Consider the following 17,255-nt stretch of genomic DNA (forward strand, 5'->3'; position numbering starts at 1 on the left):
ATGCCAAAATAATTTCACCTTCAGCACCGTGTGCATCCCATGTGATTTGAATTTATCTAAACACTGAATTTATTGATCATATTTTAGTAAATATAAGAATTCGTGTTATGAATTTTTGTTTTTAATCATGTGCCCTGGAAATGTCATTGTGCTATTTGCCATAAAATAAATGAGGTCAGACACTGGGTGGAAGCTTATGTTCAGAGTCCAAGAGATAGTGAGTTCAGGTCCCTGCTCCCCGTCCCCAGCTCACCAATCAACATGTTAGGGTCTGGCACTTATTTTGTCATTTCAGCATGAAGGGTGTTATTTAAAGAATTTGTCTATAAACATCTTCTTTTTGGTCTCTTTGTGGTCTTTTCCTAATTGGAGGTTTCTATGCTACTGTGTTCTCCTCTCGGTCTACCTCTCTTCCTCCCCACATTTCATTTCTTCCCTTCCCTTCCCTTCCCTTCCCTTCCCTTCCCTTCCCTTCCCTTCCCTTCCCTTCCCTTCCCTTCTCTTCTCTCTTCTCTTCTCTTCTCTCTCTCTCTCTCTCTCTCTCTCTCTCTCTCTCTCTCTCTCTCCCCCCCTCCTTCCTTCCATCCACTCATCTGTGGCTTTTCTTATTGGAGCCTGAATTTGCCTTTACTACTATTGGAAGGCTTCTGGGATCACAAGGTTATACAGACTGGGTACTTTAAGCAACAGAAATTCATTTTCTCACAGGTAGGAGGCTGGAATTCCAAAATTTAAGATGTTAGCAGGAAGTGAAATAAGCCAGTCAATAAAGGAAAAATACCACATGATCTCACTCATTCATGGACAATAGAGACCATTATAAACTTTTGAACAATAATAGATACAGAGGCAGAGCTGCCTCAAACAGATTGTCAAACTGCAGCGGGAAGGCCGGGGAGGGTTGGGGGGCAGGAGGTAGGGGGGTAAGAGATCAACTAAAGGACTTGTATGCATGCATATAAGCATAACCAATGGACATAAGACACTGGGTGATAGGGGAGGCTAGGGGACTGTCTAGGGCGGGGGGATAAAATGGATACATATGTAATACCCTTTGTAATACTTTAAGCAATAAAAAAAAAAAAAAAAAAAAGATGTTAGCAGGGTTGGTTCCTTCTGAGGCATTTCTCCTTGGCTTGTAGACAGTCATCTGTCCTCATAGGGTCTTCCCTATGCTTGTCTGTGTCCTGATCTTTTCTTATAAGGACACCAGTCAATTCAGGTTAGGACCCACCCCAATGACTTCATTTTTCCTTAATGATATTGGTAAAGACACTTATCTTCAAATACAGTCACATTCGGAGGTGCTGGAGATGAGGATATCATTATGTAAAAACTGGGAAATACTATTGAGCCAAAAACAGTACCCTTCTTTTCCAAACACATCTTAATATTTACTTTTCCTCTTGTGACTTTGATTTTAGAATTCACATCTTTCCATCATTGTCCTGAGGCCTGGTCTCTTGACTCTTGCTGCCCCCAGGTCTCTTAGGAACTGAACTTTTCTTCATCTCCTGAGCCCCCTTTCCCTCCTGCAGCCTTCCTCCTCGTGAATTTTAGGTTTTCCAGAATTGTTGTTTCTTAGCTTTGTTTTTCTTAGCTTTCCCAGAATTTATTTTCTACTTTTTCCCAGTAATAATTATTGCCTTTCTTTTCTCATTCTCTCCTTTTTCTTTCCACTAAAGGATTTCTCTGGTTTTGTTTTGCTCTGGGCTTTTCCCGTTGCTTTCAGCAAAACTTTTGAGTAGGGCTCCCTCCATCTTCTGTTTTGCCTCTTTATTCCTGTGTACCTGATGACATTTCCTCCCACTTTTCTTTCTCTTGTTCTCTATACTCTGCGCCCTACTCCAATGCCACACCCCTGAATTTGGCCAAGATTGCCGAGAATACTCTTTTCTCCTTTCTTTCCAGCCATTACTGTCTCAAATATCCCTGTCCACGCAGGACTAATCACTTGTCCAGTTGCTTCTCTCTGGTTCAGTATTTCCCCTCCTCTGCTTCGCCCAGAGCTCTGTGTCTGCCTTTTCCTCTCAGAGTCATCTCAGCCCTTGGAGCAGGTGGCTGAGAAAAGGGACACTGTGCATTTGCCTGGGGCCTGCAGAGACAGAAGACTTTGAGCAAAACCAGGGTGCAGAGGAAGTGGCCTGGGGTAGGCAGGGTAGACATTCCAGGTGAACCAAAAGGGTGAAGGGCTGCTTCATTGATGATTATTTAAAACAACAGCTTGAGGTTTGCTGATCCTGGAAGCCCTCACTTGTGGACTGACTGAAGTCAAAATTATTGTGAATATGTTTTAATCCAATTGGTTTTTATGCTGGTACACCCACGTTGATGCATTTTTTTATCCAAAGTTATTTTTATCAATTTAATGCCCTTCCCAAACTCAGATGTAGGATGCTTTCTGAAAGCCCTTAATTCCATTTGTATGCTAATTTTACTCATTAATTTATATTACATCAGAAAACAATTCTTATTTGGTAATTTTATTGATCGAACTGTTTGAAACAAGCACTTAACAAGAGTGTGGTGACATATCAGATTCATCACAAGGTTTATTGAAAACAGTTTTGTTCACCCATTTGCATTTTGCATGCATTCTTATATTACTCAAAAGTAGAGGAACTCAGTCAAATATCCCCAAATATCTCCACCAGTCTCCCACTTAGCCCTGAGAACAGTCCTGTGTGATCGTTCCTGGAGGAACCTAACAATGTATGAGCACAGCCATCCCCCTCACACCAGCTCCGTGGACTCCTCTTCAGAATTTACGCTCCCTTTCATCGATTTTCTCTGTGCATTCTGCAGTCCATCTTAAACCCTCCCTCCTGTCTCCTGTCTTCTTGGAACCTTGAACGCTGTAGAGCAAGGACTTGGTTTTACCACAGCACTAACAGAGGGCAGCAGTGCTGTTTGAGCCCTCTCTGCATCTCCTCCAACACAATTATGTTATTTCTGTGTGTCTAGACAAAAGCTGAGCAGATGACACTCAGCATCTTATTTGTTGTTACTCTTTCTGGTATAGCAGAACAGTTATGAGCAAGGGTTCTGGAACCAACTTTGTGAGTCCGATTCCAGCTCCACCACCCACCTGCTGTGTGAACTTGGGCACTTTAACTCTGTGCCTCAGGTTCCTCAGCAGGAGCGAGGTTATGGCAGTCCCTCCCTGGTTAGGATACAGCACACTTATATACATAAAGTTTTCTGAACATTGACTGGGACACACTTGACCTGTATTGTATTGTAAAGTATGTATCTTTTGAAGATTCCCAGTGATGTTCATAAAAATCACTGACTGAATTCGTTTCTCTACTTATTGTACTTCTTACTCAATCAAAAAGAAAAAGTACTGTAGGAGCACCCTTATACAAATAATAGAGTTGAAATCAGAGCATCCCCAAAGTAATGACCTAAAAGTAATAATAGCCATCCCAGTTGCCTATAGAAAGTCACTTTTTAATTTTTATTAGGTCAGTCAAAATCAGTCCCTCGGTTTTCTAAGCTTTTCAGTCAGAGACTAAAAACTTGAATTTAGAACCAACTTTTTTCCTTGATTACTATCATAAGATGATTTCATGGTAACAGAACACCACCTTTTCCAGACACATCCCCACCTCATTGCTTTCTCAACACCGAGTAAGCTATTCCATATCCTGCATCATCTTGTAAACAGGAAAAGCATGTACTGGTTCCCACCTGCACCAGAACCATCACCTGTGTGACACCAGCGAACAGCAAATTTGGAGCAGGGGATGATGCTATGTAGTCCTGCAATGGTTTGAATCCTTCACTTTTATCCAGTTATTCATGGCACATGGCCAGATGGACTCTCCGTACTCAAAGCTCTTTATTTAACAAGAAACCAGTGTAGGTACAGGGCAGAGGGGATTGGAAGGCAGGGAGTGGGGGTGGTGGAGGGGTGGGAGCAAGAGGGGAGTCAGAGGAGATGGGTGTGATACTAGAGCAGTAACTCCAGCCATGGACCCAGAATGCTGACATGCTGTGATACACACCCATGGTGCAGAAATGAGCTGACTTTCCCGAGCATGTTATGGGTGCTGATTTTCACCACAAGACCCTCCAGAACATTGTTTTATGATACACTTAGCTTTTAATGTAAAGTGCACTAGGATTGGTTGAGTTAGGACACGCCATCACACCCCTGAAATGGCCCAAAATGTGGGGTGGCGCCTGCTCAGGTGTGGGTGAGTGTCTGGAAATCTTCAGGGTAGAGGGGTGCTGTCATGATCAAGCTCCTTGTCTTCCCAGCAGGTGCAGTCTAATGGCCCCAGGTGGGGGAGGTGAAGTTGCCTCCTATTTCTGTGCAGAGCAGTGCCTCCCCCAACATCCAGCACCCTGGCACCTCATTAGCGCCTCATTAGCAGCTGGTGCACAAAACAACCAAAAGTGTGTTCTCGAGCAAACGTAGCAGGCACTGTCAGTTTATTACAAGGTGTTTGTTATTCAACGTTTTCAGCACATAGAGGGCCAGTTTTCCGCAGGGGGAGCATCCCTTTTGAAGACTGTCCTGCTGGGCTGGCCCTGCTGCCCTGAGGAGCTTGTGGTAGGGTGACGGGCATTGACTCATTATGGGATGGTGCAATGAAGCAGAAACTCGAGGGCGGCAGAAAGGGGTCACGAAAGTGTCACAGCATTCCTCAGGTGTGCCAAATCAGCTCCAAAACTTAGGACAGTTTTAATGAAAGTGACACAGGAAGCAGAAATGCTCCGTGAATGCATAACCTGTAGCAGGTGATCCTTTTCGGTTCTTTTCATCCTTGGAGTGACCTTCAGTCATATACAATGTGCATCGCCCACTTGCTAATTAGATTCCTCAGCAGGAAAACATACTTTGGATTTGTAAGGCCAAACCACCATTGTCTCTGCTGGACACTGGCTGCCACCAATAATGGTTTGCTTTCACAGGGCAGGAGTGACCCCCTCTTGGAGTAGAGAGAAGTGAAAACCAGTGACCCCAACTCCAGGGACTCAGAAACCCCTGCCTCCACCCATCCTCACCCGAGTGGCCTAACCCATGAGCTCTGGGACCACCAGCTTACATCAGTGTTGAAGGCCCATGGTCACATGAGGGTGCCCCATCCCCTGGGAGATCAGGGCCAACAGGACAGACCCCCACACTTCTCACACACCTATTAGCCCCCCACAGCCTTCTGCCTCAGACTAATTGAACATCTGCCCATCTCCTTGCGTCTCCACTCGACCTCTGTGCACCCACCGAGCCTCACAAACAGAGCTTGGCTCCAGTCTGTGGACCCCCCAGTCAGACTGATGTAGGTGGATCTGCCATCTTAGGCCAAGCTCATGGTCTCAGCCATGCCAGGGGTTCCTGATGCCTCACACTCACACCTAGCCCTCACAGTGGAGATAGCCTGCTAAGGTTTGCTGCAAGTGTAATGGGCATAGGTGGGGAAATTGTGGGAAGCTACCCCACTTTCTGCCCCCCAGGATGGGTGTGACTGGCATTCCTGATGACCGCCACCTCCACCTTTGAAATCCGAGGAACTGGCTCCTGCCAGCAGATCTCTGACTGAGGGGCTCTTGGTGATGTTTCAGACTTTGAGGAAATGGTTGGATAGAAAGTTGGGTGAGCTTTGTTCAAAATAGGGAGGTGAAAGGAAAACTCTTTGGGGGCGGGTGGGGGAAGGTGATGAGCTTTATCCTGACAAACTCGACTCAGAAACAACAGTGGCTGGCCTGGAGCAAGTGACTGGCAGGAAGGGGACTGGCATTTGGGTTTGAGGTGGAGGCTGATGGTGAGAATTCCAGAGTCCCCGCCTGGACATATGTGAACCAAAGATGGAATGGACTGGTGACCTAGACTGTGTGTTTCTTTGGAGACAAACTGAGTGTTCAGGGCTGTTCTAGGAGGCTGCATCCACACCCTCATAACAATGAGTCCCATCTTTGCTCAGCACTTCAAGGAGGACTAAGCCGAAGGTAGACCTTGACTCCCTCCTCAGACCTGTCCTCCGTGAAAGTCAGGATGGGACATCACCAGTGGCCAGAGGTGAAATTTCACATCCGTGTGAGCATTGCTCTTTTGTTAAGAATAAAAAAAGTAGTGAAGAGATGAAGTAAATAATCCATGTAGAGTCTTTGTTATTGCTGTGTTTTTATAGCAAAACAGACTCTTCTCAAAAGTAATATATATATTTTACTCATATCATGGGAGGTGGACATGACTGAGAGTCCACAAAGGGAGGGGCAAGGGGCGCCCTCCAAATATAATATATATTTGCCCAAATCATAACATTTTTACATTTGGATTTTTCCAGAAAATATATCTTAAGACAACCAGTAATTCCAAAATCTCATCAGTTTTATTTATTTGATGTTGTAGAATTTCCTTTCCCATTTTAAAGTTGCCTTGTTAACTGTTGCGGTGGCGACTTTCTCTGTCATTGCAAGTCACACTGCTTGGGGAAGATAGTGAAGCTGTGAAATGTCGCCATAAATCGCCCAGACAGACATGGCTCCTGAAACCAGAAACCATCCTGCGAGTGAAAACACGATGCCGATGTTACCCCGGTTCTCTATGAAAATCTTGTGTTACTTCTTGATGCAGTTTTTCCAGATCAACCCAGTTTGGGATAATTTTGTCAAACTCATGAAGTCCCTGCTAGCAGAGGCAGAGGGTGGACTTTTCCGAACCCACGAGGAGGCAACTGGAATTAGCTCATTAGTAGAAAACACGGAAGGAGTGGCTGTTTTGCACTACAGATGTGTTTTAGCCGTGGAAATGGAACACGGTGTCCTTGGCTTGGCCTGTCACAAGCAGCTTCCTTTGCATTCTGCATCTAGTGAAAATGGAACCACGGATTGCCAGTGGTCCCCAGGAACAGGGACTGTGAATGGACGAGCATCTAATGAGGGAGGCCTCCCTGCTCCAATCACTCAGGAACCAGAGTCCAGGAGGGTCCACACGCCTGGGACAGAAAGACCAGGCTCTAGGGGTGGAAGCAGATGCAATGCACGGATCAGCTCAGGGCTTAAACTAGCTCTGTGATGAATGTGGGATGGAGGCCAGGAGCTCCATGTTGAAAAGAGGGTGTAGAGGGCTAAGAGGGCATTTAGTGACCCTGACTCATCCTCCGCCTAGGGCGGGGGGGGGGGGGGGGGGGAGGAAGGGAAGCCAGGGTGGGCAGTATTTGTGAATGGTCAGAATCCCATTTTTCTTCTCTTCTGAGACCCTTCTCCATGTTTCTGAGAGTCAGCTGGGCCTTGGGTGCGGAGTGTGGACTTCCGTCCTACGCTGGCGTCCTGTGTGACTTGGGGCACGTCCTTGAGCTCTCTGTCTGTCTCTTTATCCATAAATCAAGGTTGATGAGAGCACAGCCCACTTGGTGTGGTTTCAGGGAGGTTTTAACGAGTGTGTTCAAGCCCCATCCTGGCACCCAGCAAGCGCTAGACAGAGCCATGAATGCCTTTAATAAGTAGGTCTGGCTGTCACTTCCTGAGCTCCAGTGCCGCTAATGAAACCCACTGGGACCTGGCTGCCTCAGCAGAAGTATAAGTATGAGTGGAATCTCCAAAGAAATATTTTTGAAATGATAATCTGATATTTAAATTTTTAGCAAAAAGTTCCTTTTTCTCTGCTTGCTTCTTCCAAGAAAATACGATATATCTCAAAACAGAATTAATAATTGCTGGAACATTCTTTAAAATATAGAGGGAAGAGGTCCTTATGTTTCACAAGCATCAAAAATATCCATGAACTGTGTCTTTGGTGCTGCCAGTGGCTTGAGGGTTTTTTATGATAATATTGAATATTACCCAAGTTTTTCTAAAACTGATGCTGGCTTTGTCATCCTGAGAGTTTTCACAAATTTAAGAGCAAATATCTGAAGATGTTTATTACCTAATACTTGGGGAAATGTTTTAGAGACTTTAATAGAGAGTTTGTGGTTACATAATATTTCTCAATGGAAAACTCTAGAATGTTCCACTAAAGCAACATTCCTTCTTGAGTGAAGTGGCTTTGCATCTTGGCGTTTTTCTGATGAGAGTCATTGCCACCGGAGAGCTGGGCTATGGCCCTTCTAGGGCAGGGAGCTGGGATCTGGCCAGTTGTACTCATTCATTCACCTACTACCACCACCCACCAGGCCCTGGCTAAGCCCTGCACATCTCGCTCACTTGGTATCACCTGGTGTCACCTGGTATCTCTAGCAATACACACAAGGTCTTCTGGGTGGCAGGCTCTTAATAAACCTGTGGGAAATAGAGGTTGCTATCTTGGAACATCTTTATTATTAAGCTGCACTTTTCTAAAGGACCAAATTTTTCTTTAATGTGTGGAGGTTGCTTAAAAAGATAAGGCCAAGAAGAGTTTATAAAGTTCTGATTTTATTACAAATCAAGCAAGCATCACATGTCCTGCTAAGGGTCGGCACCAATGCTTTTTGGGCACTCACCTGGCACCCTGCATTCAGGTCCCCATCTGCACCTTCCCTGACTCCCCTTGCCTGCCCAGCCTGTGTGCCCATGGCTTTCTGCTTCTCCTCTTGCATGACCGCCCCCCACACACACACACACACACTGCTCCCCAGTCCCCTTTCTGGAACATCTCCTAAGGCAGTGTCGCCTGCAAGCTGTCCTGTGTCACTGGTCACACCACCACCTTGCCCGCTTGCCACCCTGCACAACAGGCCAGTGATTTCTCCTTGTCCAAAGGCTCACGAATACCACAGTGGGCACATGGTTCAGATATGGAGACCGAGGTGCAGAGAGGGCAACTTGCTCCAAGCCCGTAGCTAGTGGGCAGAGTGGAGGCATAGCCTCTTGCCCCTCCCTTTATGGACCCTCAGTCATGTCCATCTCCCATGATGTGAGAGCTCCAAGCACTGCATCCAACGGCCTCCTGCCTTGTATGCCTGGATTTATGCTTCTCAGTCCAAGCCCAGCCCACCCAAAGGGACTCAGTACCTTAACCTGGAAACCTGTTTTCTCCTGGGTCAGAAACCCATAAGCCTCAGTCCCCCTTCCCCTCAATGGCATTCCTCCCAAGCCCTGCTGACATCGCGTACTGGACCCAGGCTCTCTCTCTCCACCCACATTGCCTCGGCCACAGGCCAGGTTTCACCCACCTTCTCTGGACTATGACAATAAGCTAACTTGCCAACACCCCAACTTGATGACCACCCACCTCCTAAGTGACCCATCCCAAAAGACAACCTGATTTGATGCTCTGTCACCCCCAGGAGAGTTCCAGATGCTGCCAAAGGGGGTTGAAGACCTTTCTAGAAACCTTACCTCTTGTAGAAGGGAGAACATGTCCCCCCAAAATATATATTGAAGTCCTAGCCCTTCCCCACCTCCTCACCTGAGAATGCACTCTTATTTGGGTTTTTGTGGATGTAAAGCTAAGATGAAGCCATCCTGGATTAGGATGGGCCCTAATGGGATGCCTGGTGTGTCCGAGTTAAAAAAAAAAAAAAAAAAAAAAAAAAAGGGAAATTTGACACCGAGACAGAGAGACACACAGGGAGAAGGCCACGGGAACATGAAGACAGAGAGCAGGGAGAGGGACTCTGACAAATACCAACAAACCATCAGAAGCTAGGGGGCAGCGTGGGACAGATTCTCCTCTGGGGCCTCCTCAAGCAGCGCTGCTCACACCTTGGTTTTGGACTCCTGGCCTCCAGAGCTGTGAGAATATAAATTTCTGTTGTTTGAAGCCACACCCTATGACACTATTCCTACAGCCCCAGGAACTACTGTGCCTCCTATTCCTGCCTCCTCCCTCTCTCCTCCCAGGAGCATCTGGACACAAAAGCTCGGAGCTCCTCCTGGCTTCCTGCTTTCTGGCTGGATTATTCCACTTGGCCTTTGAATCCAGCTCCTGAACAGCCTCCTCCAGGAAGGCTGCCTTGCCTGAAAGGAGCCCAACACGCATTTGCAACCCACGCCGCAGGGGTTAGGGTTTATAAGTGCCATTAGACTATCAATTACACTTTCTAAGACCTTGAAAACAAATAGCTATTCTGCAATTCAGCCCAGGAAATGAGTGAAGGAACTTCAAAAGTTTACATGAATTGTCTGGAAAGTTATTTTTAAAGGAGCAGAAGGCTGTAATTCATAGGTAAATAACACACAAAAGTGCCATGAAGGTATGTTTGCAAAGAAAAAAAAGTAAGAAGAAAAATCTAATCAAGGGAGAAATATAGAATGAATGCATTTGTTAAAATGGGCATTATTGAAAAGGTTGAGAAATTAGCCACATAAATTCCAAATATTGGACTTGCCTAAGACATTTTTGTGACCAAATAAACCAAGTCATAATATCTAAACAAAAAAAGACATTTTTTTGTATTTTTATCAAGAGGAAATAATGCAACTAACTTTACCAAAGGAGAAGACCCTCTGATAGTTTAAAAAATAAAATGCAGTATTTATTGTGTTTGCCCTGAGCCTGGCACTGTGCCCAGCATATCATATGCTTTAACTTATTAAGTCTTTATAAAAACCCGTAACCGGTTTGGCTCAGTGGATAGAGCGTTGGCCTGCGGACTGAAGGGTCCCAGGTTAGGTTCCGCTCAAGAGCATGTACCTTGGTTGTGGGCACATCCCCAGTGGGGAGTGTGCGGAAGGCAGCTGATCGATGTTTCTCTCTCATCGATGTTTCTAACTCTCTGTCCCTCTCCCTTCCTCTCTGTAAAAAAATCAATAAAATATATTTTTTTAAAAAAATCCAGTGTCATATAATACTATTATATGCTTATTTTACAGTAACTCGCCCAAGGTCACACAGCCAGGAAGTGTTGGAGCAGAGATTTGAAGCCAGGTCTGTTGAATTCTGCACCCCCACCACAACACCCACACTCATACTCACATGCACACACACACAGAGACACACACATACTCTGTGCCCTAGCTTTACCAAGTGTCTGCCCATCATTCTCTAAATATAGCTGGCTGTTTCAACCTCTGCTTTGGGACCCCTTACCCACACCTCTAGGGCCTGGTACACACCTACCCACACATATTTCAAGGCTCATCTCAAGGGTCATTAGACATAGAAATCATTCTGGATGCACAGACAGCTGACACTACCCCTCTCCCCACCTTTTCCTTTCTTTCTCCCCACAGTAGACTTTCTCTCCACACACACACACCCCTCCCCTCAGCTGTATGAGAACCAGACTCATTCCCACCTTGGACAGTGCTGCAGTCTCAGTAACCAACCCAGTGCCTAGTGGGGATGACTTGTAGCAATTATTTGCTAAACAAACAGAGAATGCTCTGACTCCTCCTTGCTCTGGACCATCTGTTTTGTTTTTTAAATATATTTTTATTGATTTCAGAGAGGAAGGGAGAGGGAGAGAGATAGAAACATCAATGATGAGAGAGAATCACCGATCAGCTGACTCTTGCACACCACCACCCCTGGGGATCAAGCCCACAATCCGGGCATGTGCCCCTGACCAGAATCAAACCCAGGACCCTTGAGTCCACAGGCATATGCTCTATCCACTGAGCCAAACTGGCTAGGGCTGGCCCGTCTTTATTCTGTACATCAGTGCTTCTTATTCAGGGGTGATTTCAAGGGGACACTTGACAATGTCTGGAGACAATTTGGTTGTCATAACTCAAGTTGTGCTGCTAGCATCTAGTTGGTGGAGGCCAGAGGCGCTGCTAAGCATCTTGCAATGCACAGGACAGCCCGCTCCCTCACCCACAAGAAAGAATTCTCCTATGACATCAATAGTACTGAGGCTGAGCAACCCTGATCTACCCCTTCTGTCTCAGCAGCTGTAACATATGCAATTCACTCTCCATGATGGATCTAGGCCCTGGAGGGTAGGATTGCTTTGTCTCTTAAGCACCCAACATAATGGATGGGTGGGTGGGTGGATGAATGGGTGGGTGGATGGGTGGATGGATGGATGGATGGATGGATGGATGGATGGATGGATAAGAGAAATGCAGAAGGGACAGAGCCAGACTGAAATTCAATGTGCACATTTGGGTAATAAAAACCCTGAAAGATCTTTTGGCTGAACTGAGGACCTGAGTTTGGGGAAACTTGTTAGCTGTGTAGAAATGTTTTCATGTTGACCATTGTGATCAGCCCCAAAAAAGGTCAAACCAAAGTACCAACTTACGGCTTTGTTTGACAAATGCAACCCGAAAGAGCTGTATTCTCGTTAGCACTGTTCTGCATCCATATTATGCTGAGATTCTTCAGATTCTTGGGGGAAAGTCCTAAGTTGTTCATAATTTTACATTTACAGTCTGTGGCTCAGAAGAGTCTTTACTTATCTAACCTCCTAATGACAACGGAATCACAGAGGTGTGAGTAATTCTAACATCCAGGCCTTTCAGCATTAAATACAAGTAGGTATTTTAAAAGAAATAAGAGTTATTTTAACAAAAATGCCCAGAATAGACTCTTTGATTAGTAATTAAATGGAAACAGACAAGGGAGAAATATGTATGTTATAAGAATAAAGAAAATAGTTCTTAATTAACTGTACATACTTAAAAATTCTCAAAGTGTTTCCAAATTCAGTGTCTTCTCTGGCATTCAGAGTGATACTGTGAAGTGATTATTGTCCCCACTTGACAGAGGAAAATACAGAGTCCAGGAGATTGGACCCTGGAAGTAAGAATGGGAACCAGTTCAACAGCAGCATGGCCAGGGGACGTCAGAGGCCCTGGATGGTTGGAGCGATCCTCCCCTTCCTGGCTCAGTGGGCACCTCATGGGCATTTCAGCAAAAAGCTCAGCCACCCTGGCAGAGCCAGGAAATGCAAATGGTCGTTTTCAAGCTCAGTGTTTCACTGGATGATACTTAAATAGCCAATCAGTGGAGGGCAGGCAATCTATGAAAACATATCTGTTAACTGTGACATGGGGTGTAGGAAACAGGAGAGGAGAGCAGAGTTCTTTGTAACAGCTGAGTGCAGTGAAGGCAGGGAGACCTCCGACTAGCTGACAGCAGGCGCTGTCTCCTGGTTGCTGAATAGACTGGGCACTGACACTTTATGTTCATAATTCTTCCCAGGCCACAAAGAGTAGTCTGTTCACTGGGGTTTGTCTGTTGTTTTTTGTAACAATTGGGACTTTCACAAACAATAGGCAGTGTATATGTTCATCCAAAAGCCAACAGAACATTTCAAGATTATCATGAACCTGTATTTGACTGCTTTTAGTTCAGGATTCTCAAATCACACCATGAATTTTCAGTATTATAGAAAAAAATAATAGAGGTAATTAGAATGTTCATTTAATGAAAAAAAAACATAATATTTGCTCTTACTCATGAAGAAATTGATGCTGATATGCCTACAAGTTGCATTTGCATATGTTTAATGAAGTAACTTTGGACTTTGATCTCAGCCCATGATAATGATTACAAATGTATTAGCTTTTGCTGGTCCCCTTTTATCAAATATAAGTATACCACATAAGCAACAGAGGAAATCATAAAATTAAAACTAGGAGTCATGTCCTGGTGAGACGTGAGGAAGTTTCTAGAAGTTAGTACGTGGCAGTGTCCAGTCTTCCTTCACCCTTTTAGCAGCTCACTTGATGTGAACCAAGCAGCAAATTAGAAGAAGTTTGTAGTAGTATGCATGGGGAATATATGCATGCACTTGCCGGTGGAGGGAACTCAGCCAAGTCTTTCTAGAACGTTTCCACCCGAGCAACAAACGCAGGCATGAGACACTGAGAAAGGCCAGCAGGTCTTCAAGGAGGGGCTAAGGGAAGTCAAGTGCAAGGAAATGTGCCCAAGAGGCTCCCTGGGCCCCCACCCATCTCCCAAGTTTGTGTGAGAAATCACTGGCCCTTTACCTTTACCCCCTCACGGGACTTGAGGACAGACGTCCCCCACCAGCGGCTTCCCAGGGACATGACATAAGAAATCCACTGAGTGCTCCTGAGCTTGAATTTTAAAAGTCAGATTTTTAAAATGTGTGTGTGAATATATAGATATGCTCATGTATATGTAAACATAGAAATCTCTACTATTATTGAAGAGGAACTGAAAGGTATAATTAAAGGCATCTTTGGTGGGAGAGAAGGAAGTTAGGGCGGTATCTGCCTTGCAGAGGGCACGCCGGGTCCTGCAGGGGTGCTCTTGGATAAAGCTGGCCCTCCGGTGTCTTGGGAGGAGCATGTGCGGAAGAAGCCAGTGCCCGGGTTTGTGAAAACAGCAGCCCCCCGCCTCTCCCCCGCCCCACAAACTTGCCAGCCGCTGGACCCCTCCATCCGCCTTGTACCAAAGCTGTAATACTCCGTATCTCTCCTTGCATCACACTAATTCAGGCATTAGAAAGGGCCACAACTTTGCCGGTCTTAACAAAGATGGTGGGAAACAGGATTCCTGCCGGGGTTCTAACCTGGTTTCTCTTCCCTCTCACACAGGGGCGCATCTGTAGAAAGGCCGGCAAATCAAAGAAGTCCTTCAGTCGCAAGGAAGCGGAAGCCACCTTTAAGAGTTTGGTGAAGACACATGAAAAGTACGGCTGGGTCACCCCACCAGTCTCCGATGGCTGATGTTTGCAACCAGGCCTCTCCACACTCAGACACCCGCCATCTCCTCCTCCACGCTGAGCATCCTCCATCCTTTTTTACTCCAGCGGAACTGAATCCTGAATGCCAAGGAGACATTTAAGTTATTTATGAACAGATGTGTTTACAGGGAGAAAGAGGGAGCAAAAGCTGTTTGGGATTAAGTTTCGATCATAAATGAATGATCATCTCTAAGTCACTTTAGAACAAATGTTGAGCTGGTGACATTTCCCGGCCCACCTGCCCCTCCACCTGGTCCCATTGCCCTTAGCTTCTTTCCATAACAGCAGCTCCAAAGAGCAGGCAGGAAACTCGACGCCCGCGGCTTGACCCATTTCCGTGTCCGTGGCACCGCTCATATTCCCTAGGAGCGCCCTGCACCGCCGGTACATGTTCGCTGTGCCCTCTATCTCTGTTTCTCTCCCTGGCAGGGCAGCATCACTTAAAGATGTGTCTTTCCATGGCCCCCTGTGACAACATGTAGACCTCATTTGTGCTATGACCTTTGGCTCATGAAAACAAAAATTTGATATTGCAGGTTCTAGTGATTTCAAACTGCCCTCTTGGTTCAGATATGCTCTCTGTGCTGGTGGGGTGGTGGCCACAGAGAAGCCAGCGCCCTTAGATGAGAGGCAGGGCTGCTGTGGCCTCAGTGGGGCACACAACCCTGCAGATGCCAGGTGTGCACTCCCTGGGGCTCAGAGCAAAGTGTGGGGACACGTGGACAGTCTCTTCCGACATCCTGAGATGCTCCTCCGACAGCCGGCTTCTGTTCCTGTCTTCTCTCTGCTGGACAACCCACCACCAAAAACGAAAGACAGTTTTCCACTCACAAAAGTCATCGGACTCATTTTATCATGTGTGCTAGTGACAGGGAATGCCAGAACTGCCAAAGGATACCAAGTGATCGTACGACGACTTGCATGACCGGGTTTAATTCTTCACCCTGTAGTCACTTGTGTGTCCCCCTGAGGCTGGGATGTGTGAGCACCCCGCTGTGATATAAACTTCCTGTTATTTAATCTGCCCACAGTTTCATTTCTGTCTTCTGTTAAGTTACTTAGAACTTTCTAAGGAACTCCATGAGATGAAGAAATACTGTTTATAATCATACGCAGGAAGAGGAAAAATATTCACCCCAAGTGGAAAATCTTACTGGACACATTTGAAATAAATTCATGCATACCTGAAACACTGCCTCAAGAATCCAGTCATTGTGGGCCGTGCTTCTATTTGAAATATTTAATCTATCTGAACTATTTTAATATCTCAAATACCACACATAGCACAACAGCCATCTGCAGTGAGAGACAGGAGATGGGTCATAGGAACCCGTAGTCTTTGCAAAAGGATTAAAATGGTCCCCAGAAGCAACCAGGGAGATCACTAGAAACTTGCACATAAAGGGATGATTTGGCCAAATTTACTGTTGCCAATTATATTTTACCACTCTGAAATATAATTTCAGAGGGAAGAGAAATCTTTGCTGATTACAAATCATTTTTCAGCCAGTCTTGGCTGCTCAGGGAACTGCCTGCTCATTGTCCAAGGTTGTCATAAATCTAACCTCACTTCACAGGACAGGAGTGGAGTCTTCCCAATACAATTGGCCACTCACCAAATCTTCCTTTTATTGCTATGTTTATTTTTTTACCACATTTTTATGTGCCCCCTAAACACACACAGCTCTGTTCAGCCAAAACAGCAGTGTATTGAGAATGCCTGACCTCCTGCTCAAGTTCCCTCCAAGTAACAATAGTCACGAAATTTGATGACAATGAACTTTAAGCGTTCATTCATCTGATCCTCCACAGAGGAATTCTCCATCCTGGAAACCCGACATTTAGGGGGTGGTTTGGGACCCTTGGCTATTCATTGTAATCGAACCACACTGTAGACCTTAAAGAGCTAGGACAGAGACAGGTTGTCAGGGAAGCACCTGAGTTCATTTCTTTCCAGATAGTTTCCTCTTTAATGTAAAATTAAAGGTGACTTCCTTTAAGGAACCATATGCATTATTTGGAGATATTTCTATATGTCCAAAGCTGGGTCACCAAAGCTTGTGGAAGAACATGTGCATATTGTTTCAGGGGATGCCACACTTGAGAGGATAGGAAATCAAATGGTCACTTTACTTGCTTGAGCCTCAGTTCCCTCTACTGTAAACTCATGCAAAGTTGGTGTGAGAACTGGCTACACAATGAGGGAAGGAGCTTGAGAAACCCAAAATTGTCATAAGCACTTTACATGTCATTTTCACTGGTACTGGGAAATTTACATTACCACAGGCTTTCATTAGAACACACTTGAATAAAGGCTCAGATTGAACAATTACAACAGTTCATTACAGTTACCTTGTCATCATATACTGGCTTTCTGTCTCCAAACCCCTACTTTAAGTCAATGAACCAAACTTCAGATATAGGGAATACAGAAGTGTAAGGTGCATCTCCTTCCATGTATGCACTCGTAAGACAAGAAAAATACACGGGAACCAGCAACAAGTGAGTGGAGACTAAATGCTAACTGCAGGGCAGACACTGTGCAAGCAGAGGATTTCTAATTGATAACCAGGGAAGTTTTCACAGAGTAAGTTAGGCTTCAGCTACAGCTAGGCAACAGGGAAGGACTGGTGTAGAAATGGCAGGGGGGAGAGGGAGGGAGGTAAAGTCACCTGCATAGAGGGCATGGTCTTTGTCCTACTGGCCCGGGGAGGGAGA

At 45.6% G+C, this 17,255-nt stretch overlaps 1 protein-coding gene across 2 annotated transcripts in view; it reads left to right on the plus strand.

Moving 5' to 3' along the window:
• UBE2QL1 (ubiquitin conjugating enzyme E2 Q family like 1) overlaps positions 1 to 15,727 on the plus strand; it is a 36,261-nt gene extending 20,534 nt beyond the window's left edge. Inside the window, exons 2-3 of one of the 2 annotated variants that reach the window (XR_009452687.1) lie at positions 10,747 to 10,801; positions 14,389 to 14,514. Coding sequence is in view for 1 of the 2 variants with exons in the window: in XM_059694668.1 (XP_059550651.1) it covers positions 14,389 to 14,520 (132 nt within the window). In the remaining variant the exon portion in view is untranslated. Of the gene's footprint in view, positions 1 to 10,746; positions 10,802 to 14,388 lie in introns of both variants that reach the window. The other variant, XM_059694668.1, reaches the window with a different exon arrangement.
• Positions 15,728 to 17,255: the final 1,528 nt, after the last annotated feature.

The sequence above is a fragment of the Myotis daubentonii genome, chromosome 4 (genome assembly GCF_963259705.1).
Source record: "Myotis daubentonii chromosome 4, mMyoDau2.1, whole genome shotgun sequence".
Taxonomy (NCBI): domain Eukaryota; kingdom Metazoa; phylum Chordata; class Mammalia; order Chiroptera; family Vespertilionidae; genus Myotis; species Myotis daubentonii.